Source organism: Syngnathus leptorhynchus, chromosome 16 (assembly GCF_054491065.1).
Source record: "Syngnathus leptorhynchus isolate UIUO chromosome 16, UIUO_Slep, whole genome shotgun sequence".
Classification (NCBI taxonomy): domain Eukaryota; kingdom Metazoa; phylum Chordata; class Actinopteri; order Syngnathiformes; family Syngnathidae; genus Syngnathus; species Syngnathus leptorhynchus.
Window position 1 is genome coordinate 7210098 of NC_141210.1, and position 18299 is coordinate 7228396.

The window sequence follows — 18299 nt, forward strand, 5'->3', positions numbered from 1 at the left end:
TCCAAGGCTTGTTTTTCCTCGTTAGATTACGTTGATACTATTTCTTAATAGAATTGTGCGAGGAAATGCATCTTTGACCTCAGCTTTGCAGGCTAATGAAAGATTCTCAACAACTTTGTATTAATGGGAATGCAATGGGTGGGCTTGCACCCTGAATGATAACTGAACTATTGAGGTCAGTAGTCATTTTGAGGTGACAAAATAGCTGTCTGAAGGGGGGGGTGGGCAGTTAAAAAGTTAAATCTCTGCACAGCTCCATAATAAGTGCATGATGTGCATGAAATTTCAGGGAAGATGCAGTTTTCCATTTGTTTTATATTTACATTCAAAACCGTGGGAAACACTATTATACGACTGTTGCTATAAAAATGAACATGTACCGGTCAATTAATAGTTTTATAGTGCAACTAAATACCAAATAACACTTTCCTCCTTCAAATTAAAATACAGGATGTACGTCATTGTCATGTATTGGTTTTACTTCCGGTGTGAAGGGTCACAACAAAATGGCACCGTCCGAACGCAGCCATGCCAACAGCAAGGCTTGTATTATTCCTGGAGGATTTGCAGGTAATTAAACAGTACTTGTGTCGTATAGCTTGTAAATTTCCTTAAATTACCATAGAGAAGAACATATCTTTGTCATTTCATAAATAAATTTAGCGCCCAATGAAGTTATTTTTTACTCCAACCTGGCTGGCTGATCCGCCGGGAGGGGTAACGCTGTAGATTTACGTTGAGTCGGTTATAATATGCCTTTCTCTCTCTCTCTCTCTTTTTTTTTTTTTTTTTTTGCAGTGTTGCCCTTGAAGTTTAACGCAGAAATGAAATCTGAACACAAGTTGTACGTGAAGGAGCACAAAGTTCGGTCAGAGACAGGTTCCCACCGACCACTCGACAGGACGTTGTTTGTCCTTAACATACCGCCATATTGCTCTGAGGTACAATAACAATCACTATTCAATGAGAACTTCTTGAGTTTACCATTGAATGAATATCGATACATGTGTGTGTGCACAATTGAAATGAACTATAAGCATTGGTGTGTGTTTTTTCTGATCACTCAGAAAGTCGTCAAGGAATTGTTCTCACAATTTGGCTCTGTTAAATCCGTGGAGTTGGGTGACCACCCGGGCGCATTCCGCCTATCTGAACCTAAACTGTCCAGATTCTTCAAACCGGCTGAAAAACAGGTAGAGTAACAATGTTTTCTTTATTTTAGTCATTTCTGTTCTGCAATGCAATCCTTCTCATGCCCTTTCCTCTTTGTATTCTTTTATTCAGAGTTTCAAAGTTGGTTACATCGTGTTCAATAGTCCTTCCAGTATTGCAGCAGCGAAGTCGCACCCCTACAATGTGCCTTTGGTGGTCTGCTCAACAGAGCGGACAGTTAAGACTGGTATACAAAGTGAGTCAAGTTTGCACATTAATAACACCATAATGAGTGTTTTGTTGCGTTTTAAATTCAGTTTGACTTGTGTATGACTTTCCCAGAATGGATTCAACAGTGCAAAGATTCCATTGTTCAGCCGGACATCCTTCAAAATGTAGTCGATGAGTTCATGAAGAATTTTGACAAGACGAAAGAAGAGGTACGTTGTATTTTGTTTGAATGTTTCAAGCGCATTGCATGGTCTTAATGTTATTTGTTTTCATTTGTACCAGGAAGCGGAGCGCCTGAAGGAGGAGGAGGAGAAACAAAAAGAGGATGAGGAGGGCTGGGTGAAAGTCACCAGGGGGCAAAAGGGGAGCAAAGCGCGTCCCCACAGTGAGGTCGCCAACAAAAGGGCCCTGAATAAGGAAATGAAGAAGAAGAAGAGGAAGGAGCTCTTGAACTTCTACTCTTGGCAGCATAAAAACACACAGAAAGAGCGTAAGTCGGCTTGGTCCATTATACATCAGTCTCTGGGAGAATTAAGATTTTTTTTATTTGTCTGTTCTGAAAATAAGGCATGTTGATTCTTTTTGGGTTTCAGATATTGCTGAACTCAGGAAAAAGTTCGAAGAGGACAAACAAAGAATAGCACTCCTAAGGGCTCAAAGAAAGTTCAGACCGTATTAAAGCAACGCAACAATCATTCACTGCGTTGTTTCTCACTTGGCAAATCACTATTATCTGTATATTGTTTCGTCTTGTATAACTTCATGCTATAAAAGGAACGTTTTGATTCGTAATTTGTCATGTAGTTACTAATTTCTCCAAATATAAACAGATACTAACTGCTGATGAGTGTAATGTAACAGTTAAAGCAGAAAAGCGGTAAACCGGACCATTTCCTGAGGGCTAGGTGAAATGTTTATTATGAGATCACATCTTCAACTTGAGCATCAGAAACTTGTGTTGCCCTTTGTTTGGGAAACGTCCTGTTGCTCAGACACGATATCACCACCACCACCGCCAGCAGCAGCGTTGTCATCGCCCCCATGCCAGCAAGAACAAATACCGTGTCCATATACACTGAGGAAGAGACAACATTAGAAACCATCAACGATCCAAATCTTCATGACCAGTTGAGACATGAGCTGGGCTTACCCTTGTTCTGCTCAACACATGGAGCAGCCTTCATTTTTCTGCTATTCTGACGCAGCAGAAAAGGGCCCAAAGAGACCAGCTGGGTGGGATGCATTTCAGATGAAGCCTCTCTTCTGCTTCTCTCACCTTCAGATGCTGCTAAGAACATTTCAGTTTGACCCTAACCCCCCTTCTCGCTCCCAAACAACAATAATATACAGTACTCACAAATGATGGCACAGCGTTGTGTACAGTCCACATCCTGTGTGCAAATTTCCACCCAACAATAGAAGTATATCTGGGAAAAAAAGAAAATCGACCCAAAAAGGAGTCAGGAAGTAGTTGCGGTTCACTGTACTTTCCAAAAATACCCCCAAACCTACTTCTTCAACAATCGGCCGGCCTTTTTTAAAGAAGGCAAAAGTCTTCACATCAAATCTCCGGATTTGGGAACGGGAATATGTTTTACCCTGGTTGTCCACGGGGACTGAACCTCTGGAGTCATCCAGGTGGTTAGGACATCTATCCAGGAGGAGAAGATTAGGCTAGCAGCTCCAATTTTTCCCCAATAATTCTGTTCATTCCTTACCCGTCATAAAGAAGCATCCACACAGAATGTCGAGATGCCGGGTAAGCGAAGCAATCCCTTACATGCAGGGATAGTGTGGTGTCTGGCGATGGTTGCGCAATCGAGATTTCCACGTACACTGTTTCACGCAGTGGCAACGTCAGTGGAAGCTGGTCCTCGGGAATGAAACATGTGAAGGATGCATCTAGATGAACAAATGGCTTTGTTGAATATCAACGCTTAAAAAGGGAGTCTTTGCGTTTTATGACCTGTGGCAATTCTCATCTGCACGCTAATGGTTCCCAGACCAACCACAGGTGGTGGGTTGGTCACCTTGTTGAGGGAATGAAGATACGCTGCACGCTTTGCCGCCGATGCTTCATATTCACAGTCAACTTGGAGACTTGGAAAAAAAAATAAACGGGTCAGGCCTGAGTAAAGATGCTCAGAATGCCAATTGTGTGGTATGAATTACTTGAATGATGATTGGTTTGTCCTCCTAGGCTCAGGCAGCTCCTCCACCTCCAACTCATAGATGACGACATCTCCGTTGACCTAAAGGCAAGTGGAGTAGCAGAATAAACAGTCACAGTAAGTGGTTATGTCATTGAGTTTTGATTGACAGGTTTAGAATCAAGGAATCCGCACGACCTTTGCTTTAACCCCACAATCCGTCACGTGAATCTTAAAGACGGAAGCGTGTGGGGTGGCAATCACTGGGATGCAATGTGACTGATTCTTGACTTGCAGTCTTCTTGGGCGCATGGGAAGGTCCATCTCGGTGGCTTCCACAACAAACACAAAGTGTCCATCCAGAGAGCAGGCTGGAAGAATTACCCAAACAGAAATATTTGGCTCTTTGTACAAACACAATTCAATTTGTAAAAACTCACAATTGAGTCTATAGTAGCACGTTGCATCCGTGGAATTGTAGCAGCATCCGTAATTGGCGCAGGAAGCTGGAGAGACTCTTTGTTGTCCACATTTCACTTGGAGGTCTTTGTGGATCGCACACTCTCCATGGAATTCTGGGAGAAATGTTTTAAGTTTTTTTTTTGGAACAGTAATCTCTCAAGTTCATCTCCACTCACTTTTTGGTGGGAGTGGGGGACTCCCCTTGGGTCTCCTTGTCAGAGGGCAGCTGATGTTTACATTGAAGTGTCGATCATCTCCCGTCAGCTGCACTTGCAGTGGGATGACCACTTTGCTGTCCTGAGGGTTCGAAGGCATCACATTGAATATCATTTTGTGAATTGAACTATTCAAATGTTCTTTTACCTTCAGTTGAGCGTAGCAGCTGTCGTACGTGCTGATGAAAATGAGGCTCTGGTTGTTGTGTCTGGCCATTTTGACTCCACACAAGCTTTCGGACTCGGGCACTGTGAATGTGGCCCCCGTCTTGTCTGACATGAGAGCAAAGCGATCAGAACTTTAAAGTGAGTATAGCGTAATAGTTTTAAATTTGATAGTGCAGTCTCACCTTTTACGCGAATATTATCGATGACCTGCGAGCCAAATATAGCTTTTATTCCCCTCTGAGAGCAGCTGACTCTGGGCAAGGCAAGACTTTGCCTTTCGATACACAGATGGAGTTGAATGTTGAAGGTCAAAACAATGGAAATCAAATAAAATGTTACAAAATGACTATTCATCTCTTTGTAGTGTTAATACGTAGTCTTTCTTTAGCATGGCCCACATCTAACTAGGTGGATCTCTAGTTGAAGTAGACAGGTAGGTATCATGTGACTGTCCAATTAGCTTTAATTGTTTAGAAGCTCAACCGGTTCAGGGTGTACCCCCGCCGACTGCCCAATGACGGCTGGGATAGGCTCCAGCACGCCCAGTGACCCCCGTGGGGACAAAGCGGTTCAGAAAATGGATGGATGGATGTTTAGAAGCTTGCTGGAACCCGAGCAAAGGATTAATGGCGCAAATCGGAGCCAATATAAAAATGATAGTTAAAAATGAGCATGCATTTGAGTAATATTTTGGGAAAATAAAACATTTCCAAACACATTTACATTCTATTGAATTTGATTCATTAGTTGAAAGTAGATCAAATTAATTTACATTTACGAAAATAAAAAAAAAATTCAAACTGTATTATTGATCTAATCTTAAATTTTTATTTATAATGTAACCATTTATAGTTAATTTTAATCAACTATTTTTTAAATAACTACATTGAAATGATGTATTTTTCATAATTGCACAGAAATACTAGTATTTGCACGATCTTCAGTTCATTTTTAAATCAAATGTCAATTTTATTGCACCCTTCAGGTTTAAGCAAGGACGTTTGAGAGACTCAGAAGATCCTACCTTTATTTTGATTTTCCAGGAAGTGACGTATGCCCAGGTGGTCTCGTGGCGTAACGCGTGACGTATGTGGCGTTTCTTGTCAGTGGAGCGCAAACAAACTCCACCAAACACCAGCGAGCGCAACAGCTACACGACCATGGCGTTAAATAGAAATCACTCCCAAAATGGCGGAGTGATGATCAATAATGGAGAAAGGTATGATAAACTTCCCTTTTTTTTATTTTTTGCCAATGCGATTTGACGGAAAAATTAGCCTTGTTGGCTTGTTTAGTTTGTAATCAACATCAGCATCGTGGCCTAGTTTAGCTTTAGCACAACTAAGCTGACGCAGCTGTGCCGCTGGCTGTTTTCCACGTGATGTTTTTAAAATGTTTTGAATACAGATTTTCCTAATGTGCGAACTATAGTGACGGTTCCGCTGTAGTTTAGCTCATTAAAGATTGGCGCGCTATAAGCTAACTTTCAAAACAGGAAGCCAGTATGTTGACATTATTGTGCCACTTTACTGGGTATAATCGAATGTATCATAATATTGATATATTAATTTCGAAATGTGAATAATATTATTCGTCTGAAATGACGTAGATTTGAATCACATCATAGATAGAATTATGTTTGGAAAGCTTCAGCTAAATCGTGTTAAATATTCTAATATTAAGCTAAATAAGGTGAGTTACGATACATATCGTGTTCTAACATGACCTACAAGTTTAAATTGTTCTATAATTAAGCTATGTTAATAAATCTAGACGACAGAAATTATTTGACCAGCCATTAATCTGTTCCAGCCCCTCCCTAAAACACAGTTTTATAACACGTGTCCAATAACAACAAATGGCGCCACATTAAAATATAAATACTAAGACATAAGTTGGTTTTATAAAGTGAAGTTACAGTATATCTGCCTTTAAGGGGCGTGGCTTTAGGAGCAGGAGTCAAATTGTGGCAACAGCTCCTTCTTGAGTGTTTCATTTAGTATATTGTGAACCAAATATAAAAAAAAAGTGGAAAAGTAGTACAATATACCAGATTCAAATCAGGAATTGTCTGGTTCAGAATTTGTGTGTCTGACTGGCATTTGAAAGTGCAAGAGTTGAAAAAAATCTTTTTTTCCTTCCTCGCCAGTGTATTAAGGGAATGTAAAAATGTGGAGCTGTCGTTCAGTGACGTCAGCTGTAAATCGGACCTACTTAAGGGGACCAAGAAGGGCACTGTGTACCTCACACCATACAGGGTAATGCCGACATGACATACATATGAGTCATTAGCTGTTCTTTTCATGATGTAGTTGACCTTACTCTTATGTTGTTGGGTTTTGCCCGCTGGCTTAGATGGTGTTTGTGTCCAGTAACACAAAAGATTGCCTGGGTTCTGCCATGTTCCCCTATTATCTGATGAAGGGATGCAGCATCGAGCAGCCCGTGTTTGCTGCCAACTACATTAAAGGGACAGTGTCAGCTGAGCCGGGCGGTAGGTATCCTCTTTTAATTTGAGCGCTTTTTAGAAGTTAATGCAATTTATAAATATACAATATTTTTGACTGTTTGATTTATGAACATTTAGGGATGATTTTAATGCAGAACTATATTTTACAAATTGTGTATCAGTTGCATGCACAGCTGAAATACTTTGCCATCTCTTACTAGGTGGCTGGGAGGGTCAAGCTCATTTCAAGATGTCATTTCCCAGCGGAGGAGCCATTGAGCTAGGCCAGCATCTCTTCAAACTGGCCACAAATGGTTTCTTCATGACTTTCCGTTGTTGCAGTTACCACACCATATGGGGAGAAGTCATTTACAAAACACGTGTTACCACACTGTCTTACAGCTTCCCGTGGAGCCCCGGCCCAGAATGGTGGTGCGTCATATCATGGCTACCCTTCTCCTGGAATGATGAACGGCTATGGCCCGCCTCCACCTGCTGCTCAAGGCTATCCTTTTGCGCCCACTCCGCAGCAGAACGGCTTCTACCCGCAGCCGCCGCCTCCTCCTGCCGCTCCTGGCAACATGGGCTACCCTTACCCAGCTGCTGCTCCAGGTGTTTTTTCTTCTTCCAAAAACCACATTTCTCATGTACCACCATAAAATCATCATAACTGCTTTGACAAGTCTGACAAAATATTTTGTATTCTTATGCTGCCCTCAATAACTAAGAATGTGACCGATTACGAAAGCGAAAATGTCCTTAATTTTCTCTGAAGGAATGAGGGGTTGAGGTTTTTATTTTGCCTTTGCTGGATTTGCAACAGCTGTTCTGCCTCAAGGCATCTCAAGGTCTGTGACCTTATGTGTTGACATGCATTCCAGGAATGTACCCATACCCAACCGGGTCTGACTACATGGCCCCACCTCCCCCGTATCCAGGGCCACCTCAAAACTGGGTTGCACCCCCGCAAAACTGGACAGCTCCACCACCTCCAGGTTTGACCCCCCACACCCAACCCCCTCTCTTGAGTTTTCCTCTTCCATGTCTGCTTCATTGCACCCGTCAGATGTGATCCATCTGGCCCAAAGTGAATCACTTTACATCAGTCCACCTAGGAAAAAAAAAAAGCAACTCATGATCTCTCGTGTGCTGTTATTTCATTTCCCCTCCCTCATATTCATCTTGTGAATCTGCTGAGATATCATGTGTTGGGCATCTGATTTTGTATGAAAGACTAAATCCTCGGGGTGTGGAAATGGATTTCATGTTGCGTATTGGTTCTTTGTTGATGTTTCTTTCAGGCCCAGGTAACGCCAAAGCTGCAGAAGCAGCAGGCAATGCGTACTACAATCCCAGCGATCCACACAATGTCTACATGCCCACGGTAAGATACTTTTCTTTTCATCTAGTAATGTGGAAGTAGTCATGTAACTTTATTTCGTCTTAATACTATCGATCAATGACTTTTTACCCCCATTAAGGAGATGCCGCCTCCATATGCACCTTACCCAAACTCTCCTGAAAAGAAAAACAACTGAGGCTCGGGTACGGACACTTCCTCCTTGTCTTCTGGTGGATCCCTGACCACGGTATATGGCATATTACAAAACAGCACATTTAATCTCTTACAATTCAGTTTTGTGAAGTTACAACCCCCATCAAAAAGCCCTCTGTGGCTATTTTGCTTCATATAATAATTGGTGTCATGTTATAAACAGTCGTGTCTGGAGCTGAAAGGAAGCAGTAGGATGATGAATGTATTTTGTTTTTTTTAAAACGAGCGAGCTGCACCACCACACACTTTCTTGGAGTTCATTCGTGTAGCTTTTAACAACCGAACTTATTATCAGTGTATTTCAGTGGTGTCATTTACAGTGTGTATTTCCTATACTATTTTTGAATGGAGTGTTTATTCATATACAATAGCAGAAGTGGGTTGAATAGACTTTAGTCATGCATTGATGGCCGTCAATACGTCCTGATTCGTTCTTAGCTAATAGCTTACAGGCGATCCTGTGTACGATCAGCAACAACAATTACATTTTCTAGATAACCCAAATTGTACCTTTTTTTTTTCGTATCCTTTAAAATGTACATTTTCATACAGTAAGTGTGCAATATTCCCGGTTGACAATGGCCGTAGTGGAAAAGCAGGGCTCACCCGAGTGACGCTGTTCTCTTGGCCTCTCTTGCATTCATGTATGCAAAGGCAAGCTGAAACCTTCTTTGTAATTCGGCCAGTATGCGGTTACCAGGTTTCATCATTTAGAGAACAGCAGCGTTTTGCCTCCCGTCAAAACTCCTGAGGGCTAACCATTTTTTCTTGTTGTTGCTGATATTAACAGGTCTTTGCACACCCTTAACAAATATACTTAGTGTGGATTTGAAATTTTGCTTTACTCATGTCTATAAATGAATAATGCTTGGCTGAAAGTTCTTTAACTGAAATCTATTAAATTTGTCATGTATTGATTCTAATATTTCCTTGAGCCTCGGCAGTTATTTTTTTCAGGAGAATCACTTTAAAGCAAATGTGTAAAAAAAAAAAAAAGCCTTGTAAATACGACTATTTCAACAATTTTTATTATTTTCCGACAGACAAGTTGAACCCTTTCAGTTTTAGCTACACAACAGATGGATCACAGTCCTATTTTTAGGGATGTAAATAAATATGAATAATGCACAACAACATGAAAATGGTTTGCAGTTTTAACTTCAAAGTGACATCACGCGAATCATCACAAAACAAACGGCTAGAAATGTACGGCACCATTCACTCGTTATAAACAACTTTATGGCTTAACGTCCAGTTCATTTCCAGTTCCCAATTAAAGAATAGGAAATTACTTGTTAACATAAACTGTATTTCTGTGTTGCTGTCACTACGACCTGAAAAAATACACAATAGTCATCTCTAATTAAACAACAAAAGAACTAGCTAATAATCTCATTTGGGACAAACAAATATTGCTACATTACTGCTAAGCAGAAGCGAGGTAATATTTATCTTTTACATGTTTTTTTTTTTTAGACATTAGTGTTCCCTTTTGCTATGCACACAAATACACAAGTCACAGTACATTTTGGATTCACAAACATACTACACTTGTTTTCTTTAGTGTAAAGAGAAGAACAATACTGAAGCGACATTACCGGCTGTTTACCTCAGTTGAATCGAGTGTCAGTGAATTGGTCAGAATGGGCGAAGCCGAGTGTCTACGGCTCCTCCTGTATAAACCACACCTCATTGCGCCGTCCGTAGGGCTTGATTGGCGAGTCGTAACTACAACAGAAGTATTGCTTGCGCTGGAATGGGGCCGTCTCGCCAAGGGTGCGTGTCAAACGCAAAGCCTCTGCTCGGAACTCGCTCTCACCTGCAAATCCACCAAATTGCCTGTAAAAGATTTTTCAAGATTTTACCGTCGTTGAATTCTGTGCCTTGTTGTGACCGAAAATATAACTCACAGTGTATAGACGGTCATGCCGGGCCTCTCCTCGACCTTAACGGTAGTGTCCGTGGGTGTTGGGGGGCATTGTTGGTAGACGGTTGGGATGCGGATGGCGACCACCAGACGACGGGACAGAACGCCGTCGTTGCGAGGGTAGACGGTGATGATGGTTGGGGCTGCCGTACCCATGGCTTCACCTTGTTGAAAATAAATAAATAAATAGTACATCGAAATTGAATGCTACATTTTGTACGGCGCTTTTCATGGGTAAAATAAGAAGTCCTTCCTACCTTGTTCGTTGCTTCCACCGATATACATGAGCAGCTTCCTCACCAGTTCGCCCGTCACCTGGTCATAAGTGCGTCCCTCGGAGGAAACAACGGCATATTTGGCGGCGTCATAACGCCGTACCTCAAAGCTTACGCCATCCTAGAAGTGGGGACGGATTTAAAGCAATGTGCACATTTTTTTTTTTTCCCTCTCAACCCAAATAGTAACATTTGAAGTTTAATGAATAACATTTGAGGTTGACTGGCTTAACGTTGCCCTTTAAAGCTTTTAGCGTGTGTACATGTATGTTTATGTCTGCGCAATTGCACATACGTGGTTGTGCCAAACAAGTGTGGCCCAGATAAAACCATCCGGAGGACAACACGTTTTTCCTCTGATGTGATTTAATGTCTCCTGCTGCCGCAGTGGGTTCAGTCAGGCTACACATTATAATAGGCCAGAGATACACAATGTTACATAACGCAGGCAAAACACAACTTGCTCCCCCCCTCCCCCCCCTTCCAGCCTCCAGCGCACTGTTACCATGATGCAAGCGTCTTTTCATGTGATTTCGAGGGGTTAATGCGGAGCGCGGCCACGCTGCTCCACCGCTATGCAATTGTGACCTTAATACGTTTTGAGGGGCTTCTGTGGCTTCATTGCCGTTAACGTGATTGCAGTAAATCACTTTTTTTGTCCAAGGTTGCAAGTATAGAAATGTAAAGGTCATTCGAATGCTATTTATTCTGCAGGTCATGTTTCAATGTAAAAATGACGTCAATAGCCGTCAATGGTAGCGCGACAGTAAATTGCTGCCCATGTTGTTTTATTTATCTCAACTCTTTTAATTACATCGTATCTGGACCAGGTTGCTCCTCTTTATTTCTTCTCAGTTTTAATTAAGTGTGTAAGGTGTCAGATGGGTGTCCGAGGGTTTAGGTAACAATCTCTGATTTCCGTATCAGTTGTTTCAACTTGAGTCCAGTTTAGAGATTTGATGGACTTTGCGTTATAAAATCAGCTCTTCGTTTCCAAAGAAAACAAGTAAATTTTTTTTGAGAATCTAGTTATAATACAAATTTGGTGAAATGACAATACATTCATTCAACACGATGACTTTGGTCAAAGTTTGTAAACAACTACATAACGTCAGACGCTCTTGCCAATAGCAGTAGCGCCGCTGTCAGTGTCAACCAAGGATGTAGGTGGACGACCCCCATGACTGAGTTATTAAAATAAGCCTTGCATCCCCCAAAGCTTAAATCTGGCCTCAGAACTCCCAACAGATGATCACCAAAGCGTGCATGCCTCCTCGCACACGTAGCGATGCAAAAAAAGCACATGGACAACAAGTAGCTGCCGGACATTGCCAGAGTTAACACACCAACGCTCGCTTTCCATCGCATTGTCTTCAAATGTATGGAGATGATAAATCGAAGAAGGACGACAGAGATAAGAAAAGGTCCTGGCCTTCCCTGTGATGTCATTGCGGTGGCCGTGTGAGCTCAGTACACGTGATTAATGTGAGCCAGGAGGTTGACCACAAACGGGCTCAGGTAGCTCGCGTGCATACGTCTAGCTTGCATAAGAAATACAATAGAATAATTTAAATATATATATATATTTTAACCAAACATGGCTAATGAGAAGCTATATTTACTTCAAGTCTCACAGTTTACATGACGGCTTTAAAAATTTCTGACATTTCTTTCTTACCTTGGTCTCTGTGCTCAGTAGTTTATATTCGGTCTCCTCCGTGTTTCCAAAAAGCGAATTTTTGATCATTCCAAACATGTCTCAGCTCACTCTTTTACGCTCCTTTCTTCTTGTCACCCTAATGTCTCACAACTCCAAATGTTTTAGGTATCCACTTGGTTCTTCAGCGTGCACGCCGCTTCTTGGCTTACTGCCTCTTCATCAACTCATCCTTCTGTGTGCCTTCCGCGGCCACAAGTTAAGAGATGCTCGCTGCCTCGCTGTCTTTTTTTTTTTTTGAGTGAGGGAGGGAGGGAGGGAGGGAGGGAGAGAGAGAGGGAGGGAGGGAGGGAGGGAGAGAGAGCCTCCACTCTCAGTGCCTCCGCTCTCAGTGCCTCCGCCTTTCTCACACTTGTCTTTTCGCTCTACATTTATACTAAGACACAAACTGGAAAAAGCATTCACACTGTATTGAAGTCCAAAATAAGCAAAGCAGCAAAAACATATCTGGGGCAATATTATCTACATAATATTTGTTATATCTATCTCATTTTTTTTGTTTTTACAACTGTGCTGAGTCACAAACAGAACCCCATCCTCGTCTCGGTTTATTTGTGCATTATTAATTGGGACACAAGCCTTTGGTTTGTCAGAATGCATTGAAAGGTTTTGAGTGTGGAGAATGTGGACAATGCACGGGTGCTTGCCTTACTCCCGGTGTCGCAGTGACTTGCTCGGCTTTGGGGGCATTCTTTTTAAATTGACTTTGAAAGCAATGTTAGTCATCAGCGGGATGGGGGGGGGGGGGGGAGGGGGGCTGGAGAAAGGGAGATTAATGGAAAAACAGTGCAATGGAAAACAGTGACTGGTGTCACTGTGGGCAAAGTGAGAAAGCAATGAATGGAGCGGCCTACGTTAGCTGCGAGGGACAACTTTACTGATGGCGTGTTTGTAGCTTTGTGACTTGAATTCTCAAATAGAAAGTTTCCATTTTGAAACGGAATTTCTCATTACATTTCATAATGCTGGTTGAAATAATAAGCATTCATCATGCCTTGGATTTGAAAGAAATGAAACCAAATATAAAGCAATGAATCGTTTAATAGAGAAAGTAGAATAGTTGCCTGCCACTGCTTTTGAATATTTTCAAACATTTGCAGGACCAAAGCAGATACATCTATTTGGAACATTTTCTCGACACGTTTCCTCCCTGGAACGCAGGCAGAGTCCACAGCTTTTACGCTTCTCAAATAACACATCGTTCTTTTGAAGGCATCAATTCTTCCAACGTCGCTCCCCGTGCAGCCTTCACTTCTCCCAGCCTTTGCCTCCTGGCTGAGTAGGCAACCTGAGCCCCACCAGACCTGCCACCTCCTCAGCCCTACGCTCTGCCTTTCCATGGTAGATGTTATGTAGGATTTGGTGGTTCCTGGAGGCTGCCAGTAGACACAGGTAGGTTTGTGAAGCATGGAGCGCCTCCTGCTGGGCACGGCAGTGCCTCTCGCCTGTCACCTGCATCGGAGGAGAATTCATTTAAACTCCAGCACTTTTCATTCATTACAACTGACACGAAAAGGACATTAGTAAGGGCAGGGAGCCAGGATGTGGCAAATTAAGTGACATTAATAACAAATACGCAATCATCACCAGCTTTTCTGAATCAACAATGTTCTGCTTCATCTGACAAAGCAAGTGATGCTGACATGAAACATTTGCTCCAGTCCCGATGATCTTGCGTATACATTATAATGTCCTTGGGCCATTTTTGAAGTTTCAACAAATATACACTGACAGGCTCGAGTCTTCCCCCCCCCCCCCTTAGCCGTTGTGCATCACTGCACATGCATTCAGCCACCGTGGCCAGCCTTGTTCGCTCAAGCATTCATAATCAAAGCTTTAAGCCTATATGCTTAACTATCCAAATGTTTCATTTCAACAGGCAGCGTCACTGTGTTTGAATGTACTATCAATCCACTTGTACATCCCCCCCCCCCCCCCATTAGGGTCACGGGTGAGCTGGATGGAGCATTGGAACTGGTCTTAAATCAATTACAAGACACAGAATAAAAAGACAATTTGGGGTCTTCAATTGACCTAACGTGAATGTAATCATCGCGGTAACGAATAAATTTAGATGTCGCTGTTGGATGCCAATGCATGTGTGCTAAAATATCCTGTCTTACGTTGGGCAACACTACTGCGCTGCCATGTTAGCTGTTAGCATGCCCTTGAGTTGCGCTGCAGTCATATGCTTTAAATATGGCCATGCATGACGTTTTAAATATGATTGAGCTTTAAAATAGCAAAACGCATTTAACAAATAAAGGAAATTATTAATAAATGTGTATTGATGAAGAAATGTTAGCTGGCCAAAGTAGAACTGCAGGAAAGAGAAAACTCGCCTGATTTTTGCGAAATTGATCTGTGACGTAGTTATACACCAGCGACTTCTTGTAATTTTGCCCTTGCATGGCCCGCAACTCTTTAAGAATCCCCCTGTAGACGCGCAAGGAAGCCGGAGACGCCGCCATCTTTGAAGAAGTGTTTTGATCGGGGAGCGATGTCTGCGCTCCACAACCAGACCAACTTAATCAAACGTCGCACAATCGACCCATCATATGCGCTACAGAAACACCTGACTTGCAGTCACGCTTTCTCAACGGAGAAAGGTAATATTTTTTTTTTTTTGCTTACACGTGTGCGCAATATTGTCACAGAAGTTGCACTATTTGTTTTTTTGTTATATGTTGCAATTACATTTTTGCTACAACAGACTTTTGGTACTTGAATGCACAAGTCGGGCTGTGCGAATTCCATCCTCTGCTCAAGTCCTGGCAAAACCTAAATAACTCAACTAACCTGCGAATGTTGTTTACTGTTGGAAATGTAATTTTAATATATATTTTTTAAAATATAAAAATGTTGTTCTTTCCACTTATACTGTCTTTTTTTTGTAATAAGTGGAAAGCAACTTTTTTGTAATCACCACACTTTATGCTGTGACAAAGCCACAGTTTCTTATTTCATTTATAACCATGATGTGTACTCCAAAAATAAAGCTCAAGCCTTCGTGTCTTACTTTTAACTTGCATCTATCTCCCAACTCTGCAAAATAGTCGTCGACTTTGGTCCATTCGCTTGCCACCGTATGATGTACTGACAAAGGCCACTAGAGGGAGCCATTCTCCTGTCATTTTCAAACACCAGTTGGGTTCCTCGACATTTGCAGGCTCCCCTCTGCTGGCTTTCTCGCACACTCTTTCAATGAATACTAATGCAGAGAGCGAGCGAACCTCCCTTCCTCCCATCTTTTCGCAGGGATGGGCGGGAGAGGGGAGACAGAGCAATTCCAGCTTCACATCTTTCCCTCAGTGCTTGACTAGCAGCAGCCCCCCCCTGCACGCCTTTTTCTTCCTCACACTGTGTGTTGCTGCTGCAACAATGTCTTACCTGTGCGAGTGGCAGCACACGTCCAAGCAGAGTTGAGGGACAGAGGACACCTGTGCCTGCTTTTTCCTCATCTGGATGGGAAGCTTTTTTGGGGGAGAGCGAGAGAAGAGAGCAGAAGGCAGGAGGGGAAGGGGAACAACTGGCACTCGCCAAGCCCCCCTTCCACACATAAACTGGAGACGACGGAGGCCACTGGAGTATTTGCTTTTATCTTTCGTTTTCTCTTCTTTTTTTTCCTCATCGCGCTGCTGGGAGGTGCTTTATCTGTTCATTTGCTGGCTCTCTCACTTCTCTGTCTGCTCATCTATTTTGCCATTTACCTGGTCAACAATTTTTTCTATTTATGAGCCAGACAAGGAGGGTGAGAGAGACGGGAAAGAAGAAGAAGGAGGAAGGGGATTTTCCCCCCCTTTTTTTATCCTTTCTTTTACCCCCTCATCATTAATTCTTTCTCCTCTCTCAATTGCTTTCACCTCCAGTCCTTTCTTTCCCTGTGCAGCCCACGCTCCCTCCTCCCCTCGTTGCCTCCTCCTCCTCTCGACGCCGCTCATTGTCCACTCATAACTTTGGCTACTTTTTGAAGCCGCCAAATGTGCTAATTCCCTTTCCCTACTATGAAGACATTTTAATCAACTCCCCTCTCTTTTCTACTTTGTTACTTTTGTACCTTTCTCTACCCCTTCTCCTATTGCCCCCCCCCCTCCTTCCATCCTATGCATCCTTTTTTTGGGCGGTTCTTAAATCTAACCATAGGTAGGTCTACTCGGTGTTTAGTGTCTGTCACCAAGTCTCGTTTTCTTGTGCTAGCAATGTTTCCGAAGGTCTGTGGCGTGCACACTTTGATATATTATTGCCTCCCTATCATTCTGTTCTATATATTTTGTTCTGTTTGACTACAACCCCAGCTCCGTGTCATCAAGCAAGGACTGCCTCCCTCTTGCCCATCGTCATCAAACCACATTCCGACAGCATTGTCATTTCTATGTTACTGCACAAAAAAAAAAAAAAAAAGTCTGCTCTCGTGCCTTCATGAAACATGGAAAATGTCTCACAGCTTCCTCCCTCTCGTGTGCCGCCCGCCATGCCCAATAAGAGACATCTGTTCAGTGGAGGACTGATCATCATTTTGGGAAATAAAATGAGCTTTGCAGTCAAGTTAGTCATGTGAAGGTCAAACTGTGTGCATGGATACTTGTAGACAAGCTCTGTGTGTTCACTTTGGCTGTCATCTGTGTTTCAACACTTTCCTGCCCCCCACCCCCCACACACACACCCACGTTCCATCTCATATCGCTCTCAACTGACTTGTTCCTGCAGACAGACTGACACAAGCTTTGAAAGACAATAGACTAGAAGGAAAAAAAAAAGCCTTGATCATGCAGAGGATTTTTTTCCTCCCCCTTTTTTCTTGTAACTATCAGTATTTTTAGTCCCTTGACATCCATTTTTCTTTCTATTCATCATCTGACAATATGATCCACATATTGATTCATTTCAATTGCTTTTGGTCATCAAGCCTCTTAAAAAAAAAAGTAACGTCCAACCATCTTGTTTTTTTATCATTTGGCAGAATTGTGATGCAATTTAGTTGTGTTATATATTTCTCGGGTTATTTTAGCTATACAACTAACAGATGGTTAATGAAATTCTGTTTGATTTTTTTTTAGGGGGGGAGTGAATGTGGTGAATTGAAAACCAAGATCATTTTCTTTGAGTGTGTCGTGAGACAGAGAGAGAGAGAGTGTCTGAGTTATGCGTTAGTTACAAAACAACCAACAGATGCATAGCAAAGTGAAGACAGTCACACAAGTCCTTTATTTTTTTGTTCACCTCATTTTTTTGTATTCCCATTTCTCTAGGGGAGCTTTAATGTTTTCTCTGCCCACTACATGAAGATAATGACAAGTGGGAAACTGTTACCCCCATAAGGGTATTCTGGATGGAGCTCTTTTTCTTTCTTTCTGTGGAATTACCTTTTTAAATCCTGGATATCTAATTCCAAATGTTTAAAAAAAATTTCTAACACAAGGGATTTTCTTTCCTTAATGGGCTGAAGCTGCTTTGACATTTTTTTTTTCCTTTGTGGGATTTTACTCATGGACTGAAGACCCCAAGCAGCATATTTTGCCTAATTAATAATGTAATACTGATTCTTTCAATTGCTCCAACCAACAATTTTTTTTAGTTATATTATTTTTTTAACCAATAGGTGAGTACATTGCTTGAAATTCACTCACGTTGATTTTGCCTTGCAATCTTTTGACTTTATCCTAAAAAATATTGAGATTATTCATATAAATCTATTGACTATTTAATGATAGGTAGTTGAATTGCAGTCTATTTTTGATTTGTTTCTATCTGCAGTATAGCAAGAGTAACGGGCAGCAAGGGATGTAAACATTCATAGTTTGTTTCCTGCCATCCGCCTGATTAGCACTTATCCGCACTCATACAAGCAAATGCATTTTTTTTTTTTTTTTGCGTGCTTGTGATTCCGCCTTCCCAATTGGCCGCAATGCTTAATAAAACGACATCCATAAATAGTCATGCATGGGCATGAGCTCAACGCAATCATTTTACCGGCTTGCAAAATGTGAGCGCAACTCGG

At 42.0% G+C, this 18299-nt stretch overlaps 6 protein-coding genes across 7 annotated transcripts in view; 3 read left to right on the forward strand and 3 right to left on the reverse strand.

Moving 5' to 3' along the window:
* The first annotated feature begins 471 nt into the window (after window positions 1-471).
* Window positions 472-2175, forward strand: rrp7a (ribosomal RNA processing 7 homolog A). The gene is made up of 7 exons (XM_085934780.1): window positions 472-570; window positions 799-941; window positions 1068-1193; window positions 1285-1408; window positions 1495-1592; window positions 1666-1873; window positions 1977-2175. Exons 1-7 carry the CDS (start codon window positions 507-509, stop codon window positions 2060-2062), a joined length of 849 nt encoding a protein of 282 aa, XP_085790906.1. The 5' UTR covers window positions 472-506; the 3' UTR covers window positions 2063-2175.
* On the reverse strand, window positions 1935-4821 carry LOC147044568 (zona pellucida sperm-binding protein 4-like). Of its 2 annotated transcripts, none has more exons than XM_085934778.1 (12): window positions 4561-4821; window positions 4359-4483; window positions 4172-4292; window positions 3974-4108; window positions 3732-3904; window positions 3556-3635; window positions 3350-3483; window positions 3102-3285; window positions 2896-3034; window positions 2741-2810; window positions 2534-2671; window positions 1935-2458 (listed from the first exon to the last, which is right to left on the reverse strand). In XM_085934778.1, the coding sequence occupies exons 1-12, from the start codon at window positions 4730-4732 to the stop codon at window positions 2301-2303; spliced, it is 1629 nt and encodes a 542-aa protein (XP_085790904.1). In that variant the 5' UTR covers window positions 4733-4821; the 3' UTR covers window positions 1935-2300. The 2 variants fall into 2 exon arrangements, with proteins under 2 accessions (XP_085790904.1, XP_085790905.1); XM_085934779.1 differs by having other exon boundaries at window positions 1937-2458; window positions 2534-2668.
* Window positions 4822-5523: 702 nt separating this feature from the next.
* On the forward strand, window positions 5524-9307 carry wbp2nl (WBP2 N-terminal like). Its single transcript, XM_085934725.1, has 8 exons — window positions 5524-5597; window positions 6528-6636; window positions 6734-6872; window positions 7049-7141; window positions 7230-7439; window positions 7709-7822; window positions 8129-8211; window positions 8309-9307. The coding sequence occupies exons 1-8, from the start codon at window positions 5539-5541 to the stop codon at window positions 8363-8365; spliced, it is 864 nt and encodes a 287-aa protein (XP_085790851.1). The 5' UTR covers window positions 5524-5538; the 3' UTR covers window positions 8366-9307.
* Window positions 9308-10043: 736 nt separating this feature from the next.
* Window positions 10044-12340, reverse strand: LOC147044570 (heme-binding protein 1-like). Its single transcript, XM_085934724.1, has 4 exons — window positions 12263-12340; window positions 10567-10705; window positions 10293-10473; window positions 10044-10221 (listed from the first exon to the last, which is right to left on the reverse strand). The coding sequence occupies exons 1-4, from the start codon at window positions 12338-12340 to the stop codon at window positions 10044-10046; spliced, it is 576 nt and encodes a 191-aa protein (XP_085790850.1).
* A 984-nt stretch (window positions 12341-13324) lies between these two features.
* Window positions 13325-14836, reverse strand: fmc1 (formation of mitochondrial complex V assembly factor 1). The gene is made up of 2 exons (XM_085933665.1): window positions 14644-14836; window positions 13325-13753 (listed from the first exon to the last, which is right to left on the reverse strand). The coding sequence occupies exons 1-2, from the start codon at window positions 14770-14772 to the stop codon at window positions 13550-13552; spliced, it is 333 nt and encodes a 110-aa protein (XP_085789791.1). The 5' UTR covers window positions 14773-14836; the 3' UTR covers window positions 13325-13549.
* Window positions 14837-14845: 9 nt separating this feature from the next.
* The window catches only part of grin2ba (glutamate receptor, ionotropic, N-methyl D-aspartate 2B, genome duplicate a), a 62526-nt gene continuing 59072 nt past the window's right edge, over window positions 14846-18299 (forward strand). Inside the window, exon 1 of the mRNA XM_085933664.1 lies at window positions 14846-14910. The gene's annotated coding sequence lies outside the window, so the exon portion shown is untranslated. The remainder of the gene's footprint in view (window positions 14911-18299) is intronic.